General features: G+C 50.2%; 1 protein-coding gene across 2 annotated transcripts in view; it reads right to left on the bottom strand.

The window, feature by feature from the left end:
- Positions 1-216: 216 nt before the first annotated feature.
- Positions 217-6,000, bottom strand: part of LOC144674379 (uncharacterized) — a 55,216-nt gene continuing 49,432 nt past the window's right edge. For both annotated transcript variants that reach the window (XM_078535778.1, XM_078535777.1), the window contains 3 exons: positions 4,431-4,572; positions 1,121-1,252; positions 217-485 (listed from right to left, as the gene is read on the bottom strand). In XM_078535778.1, coding sequence (XP_078391904.1) covers positions 479-485; positions 1,121-1,252; positions 4,431-4,572 — 281 coding nt within the window. In that variant the 3' untranslated portion in view covers positions 217-478. The remainder of the gene's footprint in view (positions 486-1,120; positions 1,253-4,430; positions 4,573-6,000) is intronic.

The raw sequence follows: 6,000 nt of genomic DNA, 5'->3' as shown, positions 1-6,000 counted from the left end.
CTTGTCCCTACAACCACCCCCCCACTCCCCAACTTCTCTCCCCCCCACCCCCACCCCCACCTTAAACCAGCTTATATTTCACCCCTCTCCTATTTTTACTCAGTTCTGTTGAAGGGTCGTGAGGACTCGAAACGTCAACTCTTTTCTTCTCCGCCGATGCTGCCAGACCTGCTGAGTTTTTCCAGGTAATTCTGTTTTTGTTTTTGTTATTTATTTAAGTTAAATTTAAATACATGGAACTTTTAAGCTAAAACAGTTCTCCCATTAACCATGTTTCTGAGATTGGAGGAGATCGAGGCCTTTAGAATGACGAAGGGGTTTCGATCGGGTAGATGAAGGTGTTTCCACTTGTGGGGGTGGAGAGGAACTAGGGGGCATCGATGTAAGATCGTCCAGTGGCAGCCACCACTGGACGCTACTTTCTGGTAACATGCTGATCAGTTCATCCAAATATTTCCACGTGGTTCACCAGAAGTGTTTACACCCTGAAATATTAAAACAAAATGACAAACAATTACAAACTATTTCCAGCACAGAAACAGGCCATTCTGCCCATTTGCTCCATGCTGGTGTTTCTGCTTCACACGAGCCTCCTCCCACTCCCTCTCCATCTCACCCCATCCCCGAATCCTTCTATTCCTTTCTCCCTCGTGTGTTTATCCAGCTTCCCCCTTAAACACATCGACACTATTCACCTCGACCACTCCCAGTGGGAGCGAGTTCTGCATTCTCCCCCCGCTCTCTGGGTAAAGAGGTTTCTCCTGAATTCCCCATTGGATTTATTAGTGTCTATCTTATATCGATAGCACCCCCCTAGTTCTGGTCTCCAACCCACCCCGCGCACAAGTGGAAACATCTTCTCTACGTCTACCCTATCAAAACACTTCCACCATTTTCGATCAGGTCAACCCTCATCCTTCTCTTCCCCCCCCACTCGATTCTGTCGCCTCCAATCTTCACTTCTCAGACCGAGCTATTGTGTCTGTGCTGGGAGCCATTATTGTTTAAAGGTCAAAGGTTTCCACACAGCTATTGAAAAGTCAGACCCCGACCACTGTTACAGAGCCCGAGGACAGATGCCTCACATTTCATCCCTCTCTCACCCCAGAACAATACATACCTGGCAAGACCCACTGGCATGTTGGTGTCTACATTTTCTGGTATATTGATCTCAGCAGGAGCATTATTAAGAGAGTCCATTTCCTGTTCATTCTGAGGCCTTCCTTCGGCTGTGCAATCCAGTCGGGGACAACTAGAAAAAGAAAGTCCCTGTTTAAACATCACCTTTCACAGGCTTAGGATGTCCCAAAGTATTTTAGGGGGAAGCTGGATAAACACATGAGGGAAAAAGGAATAGATGGATATGGGGATGGGGTGAGATGGAGAGGGGGTGGGAGGAGGCTTGTGTGGAGCAGATGGGCTGAATGGCCTGTTTCTGTGTTCTCTATTTCCATGTGATTCTTTGTCAATTCCACAGTTCTAAAACTTTAGAAAGAACTCCCAAGATACAGGAGTGTAAGAGAGAGGGGGATAGAGAGAGGGGGTTAGAGACAGACCTCCCCGAATACAGGAGTGTGTGAGAGAGGGGGTTAGAGAGAGGGGTTAGAGACCTCCCCAGACACAGGAGTGAGAGAGAGAGGAGGTTAGAGAGAGGGGGTTAGAGACAGACCTCCCCAGAAACAGGAGTGTGAGAGAGAGGGGGTTAGAGAGAGACTTCCCCAGATACAGGAGTGAGAGAGAAAGGGGGTTAGAGAGAGACCTCCCCAGATACAGGAGTGAGAGAGAGAGGGGGTTAGAGAGAGGGGGTTAGAGAGAGACCTCCCCAGGTACAGGAGTGTGAGAGAGAGGGGGTTCTAGAGAGAGACCTCCCCAGATACAGGAGTGTGAGAGAGAGGGGGTTAGAGAGAGACTTCCCCAGATACAGGAGTGTGAGAGGGGGATAGAGAGAGACCTCCCCAGGTACAGGAGTGTGAGAGAGAGGGGGTTCTAGAGAGAGACCTCCCCAGATACAGGAGTGTGAGAGAGAGGGGGTTAGAGAGAGACTTCCCCAGATACAGGAGTGAGAGAGAGAGGTGGTTAGAGAGAGACCTCCCCAGATACAGGAGTGTGAGAGAAAGGGGGTTAGAGAGAGACTTCCCCAGATACAGGAGTGAGAGAGAGAGGGGGTTAGAGAGAGACCTCCCCAGATACAGGAGTGTGAGAGAGAGGGGCTTAGAGAGAGACCTCCCCAGATACAGGAGTGAGAGAGAGAGGGGGTTAGAGAGAGACCTCCCCAGATACAGGAGTGAGAGAGAGAGAGGGTTAGAGAGAGACCTCCCCAGATACAGGAGTGTGAGAGAGAGGGGGTTAGAGAGAGACCTCCCCAGATACAGGAGTGTGAGAGAGAGGGGGTTAGAGAGAGACCTCCCCAGATACAGGAGTGTGAGAGAGAGGGGGTTAGAGAGAGACCTCCCCAGATACAGGAGTATGAGAGAGAGGGGGTTAGAGAGAGACCTCCCCAGATACAGGAGTGAGAGAGAGAGGGGGTTAGAGAGAGACCTCCCCAGATAAAGGAGTGTGAGAGAGAGGGGGTTAGAGAGAGACCTCCCCAGATATAGAAGGTTAGAGAGACACATCCCCACATACAGGAGTGAGAGAGAGAGGGGGTTCGAGAGAGACCTCCCCAGATACAGGAGTGAGTGAGAGAGGGGGTTAGAGAGAGACTTCCCCAGATACAGGAGTGTGAGAGAGAGGGGGTTAGAGAGAGACCTCCCCAGACACAGGAGTGTGAGAGAGAGGGGGTTAGAGAGAGACCTCCCCAGATACAGGAGTATGAGAGAGAGGGGGTTAGAGAGAGACCTCCCCAGATACAGGAGTGAGAGAGAGAGGGGGTTAGAGAGAGACCTCCCCAGATAAAGGAGTGTGAGAGAGAGGGGGTTAGAGAGAGACCTCCCCAGATATAGAAGGTTAGAGAGACACATCCCCACATACAGGAGTGAGAGAGAGAGGGGGTTCGAGAGAGACCTCCCCAGATACAGGAGTGAGTGAGAGAGGGGGTTAGAGAGAGACTTCCCCAGATACAGGAGTGTGAGAGAGAGGGGGTTAGAGAGAGACCTCCCCAGACACAGGAGTATGAGAGAGAGGGGGTTAGAGAGAGGGGGTTCTAGAGAGACCTCCCCAGATACAGGAGTGAGAGAGAGAGAGGGGGTTAGAGAGAGACTTCCCCAGATACAGGAGTGAGAGAGAGAGGGGGTTAGAGAGAGGGGGTTAGAGAGAGACCTCCCCAGATACAGGAGTGTGAGAGAGAGAGGGGGTTAGAGAGAGGGGGTTAGAGAGAGACCTCCCCAGATACAGGAGTGTGAGAGAGAGGGGGTTAGAGAGAGACCTCCCCAGATACAGGAGTGAGCGAGAGAGGGGGTTAGAGAGAGACCTCCCCAGATACAGGAGTGAGAGAGAGAGGGGGTTAGAGAGAGACCTCCCCAGATACAGGAGTGAGAGAGAGAGGGGGTTAGAGAGAGACCTCCCCAGATACAGGAGTGTGAGAGAGAGGGGGTTAGAGAGAGACCTCCCCAGATACAGGAGTGTGAGAGAGAGGGGGTTCTAGAGAGACCTCCCCAGATACAGGAGTGAGAGAGAGAGAGGGGGTTAGAGAGAGACTTCCCCAGATACAGGAGTGAGAGAGAGAGGGGGTTAGAGAGAGGGGGTTAGAGAGAGACCTCCCCAGATACAGGAGTGTGAGAGAGAGAGGGGGTTAGAGAGAGGGGGTTAGAGAGAGACCTCCCCAGATACAGGAGTGTGAGAGAGAGGGGGTTCAAGAGAGACCTCCCCAGATACAGGAGTGAGCGAGAGAGGGGGTTAGTGAGAGACCTCCCCAGATACAGGAGTGTGACAGTGGGGGTTAGAGAGAGACCTCCCCAGATACAGGAGTGTTAGAGAGAGGGGGTTAGAGAGAGACCTCCCCAGATACAGGATTGTGACAGTGGGGGTTAGAGAGAGATCTCCCCAGATACAGGAGCGAGAGAGGAGAGGGGGGCATTAGAGTGACCTCCCCAGTTAGAGAAGTGAGAGGCGGGTTAGAGAGAGATCTCCCCAGATACAGGAGAGTGAGAGAGGTGGGGTCAGAAAGACATCCCCAAATACAGGTGTGAAAGAGGGGGTTAGAAAGACCTCCCCAGATACAGGAGTGAGAGAACGGAGGTTAGTGGGATCTTCCCAGATACTGAAATGTGAAAGAGAGAGAGTTAGAGCGACATTCCCTGATACAGGAGCATGAGAGGCATATAGAATGTGTTTAAATTACAGTTTCCAGTCATTAACAGAGGCAGCAATGAGTCAGCCATTGTTAATCTCTATCAGACAATAGGCACCATCCAGGGAGTCCATTCCCTGCCCGTCCTACACCTCTTCACAAGCACCCCCAAATCCAGGGGCAAATTTCACTTCAGACTCACTGAATGTTATTCCAGGTTTCGTGGAAAAAACAGCGAACTATGATTCCAATCAGCACCAAAACTCCAAAAATCGCCAATACAATCAGACCGATGAACCATCCCGGCATTCCATGAGGATTATCCCCTTTCATTGTTCCGTTACCTGTTTTCCAGAAAATCAATAAAACAATACCCTGTTACTGCCAAGAAAATTACCAAAAAATAATGTTACACACTTAGCAAAACTCTCAGTCTAACAATGGTTTAAAATGTCGACTGTGGACCCTAACCTGATCTGAATGACTGTAGAAAAATCTCCCCACCTTTACTCTTCACCGTGTAACGTTCTGGGTAGATGACCATCAGCAGGATGGTGATCAACTCACTGTCGGATTTCCCGGGAATACCTTAGGGTGTGTGAATGCTCAGACATTGAGTATATTCAAGACCGAGGTCGATCGGGTCACTTGGACACTGAGGGAGTCGATGAATTTGGGGACAGCGTGGGGGAAAATGGAATGGAGGTGGAAGGTCAACCAGGATCCGACTGAATGGTGGGTCAGGCTCGAGGGGCAGAATGGCCCCCTCTTGCTCCTCTGTAACTTGAATCTAGCTTTTGAAGAGACCATGAAGTGTTGAAATTGGAATTGCAGCATGGCAACATACAACGTACAGGGGGCATTAACATGTTGCATGTTGACAAACCCAGTCTTGATATTCAGGGAATAGAAAGCCTCACTACTCTGAAGGTTATCTGTCTGAGGTCACAGGGTGACATGGGCTTGTACCCTGGACCTTGGGGAAGCCAGTGATGGTTAACACTGAGCATTCCTGTCTCCTCACTGCTGCCTTCCACTGATGTTGATGAATTCCCAGCTCTCCTGTAACCTGTTTCAGACTGAATGTATTTTCACACTGCACACTGACTGTTGTTACACAGTTTGCCTGTATCCCAGTTCACACCAAGCCCCATTCGTCCATTAAACCCTGTTTTCACACTCATTGATTTACAATGCATCCTGGCCAAGAAAAGCCTCGATTATAAAATTCGCCCCCTGCTTTTCAAATTCCTCTATGGTTTCCTTACCCCCTCAGTCCACCTCTGTAGCCTCCGCCAAAAAAATGTGCCAGTACTCATGCCACTGGTAATCCAGAGGCTCAGGCTAATGCTCTGGGGACATGGGTTCAAATCCCACCACAGCAGCTGGGGGAATTTGAATTGACTCAATAAATCTAGAATATAATCTTAGTCACAGTAACGGTGCCCATGAAACTACCATCGATTGGTATAAAAATCCATCTGGTTCCCCTTTAGGGAAGGAAATCTGCCACCCTTTCCTGGTCTGACCCACATCAATGTGGTAGACTCCTAGTTATCCTCTGAAATGAACTGAGTCGGGGCAATTAGGGACGGGTAGCAAATGCAGTGACGCCCACATCCCATAGAAGAATTTAAAAATGTACTGCAAGTCCAACAATGCAGCACTCCCTCAGTGCTGACTCTCTGACAGTGCAGCGCTCCCTCAGTACTGAACCTGACAGTGCAGCACTCCCTCAGTACTGACCCTCCGACAGTGCAGCACTCCCTCAG

This window comes from Cetorhinus maximus, unplaced genomic scaffold (assembly GCF_964194155.1).
Source record: "Cetorhinus maximus unplaced genomic scaffold, sCetMax3.hap1.1 HAP1_SCAFFOLD_645, whole genome shotgun sequence".
NCBI classification, from domain to species: domain Eukaryota; kingdom Metazoa; phylum Chordata; class Chondrichthyes; order Lamniformes; family Cetorhinidae; genus Cetorhinus; species Cetorhinus maximus.
The sequence above is the reverse complement of the archived record's forward strand: the minus strand, read 5'-3'. Positions and strand labels throughout refer to the sequence as shown.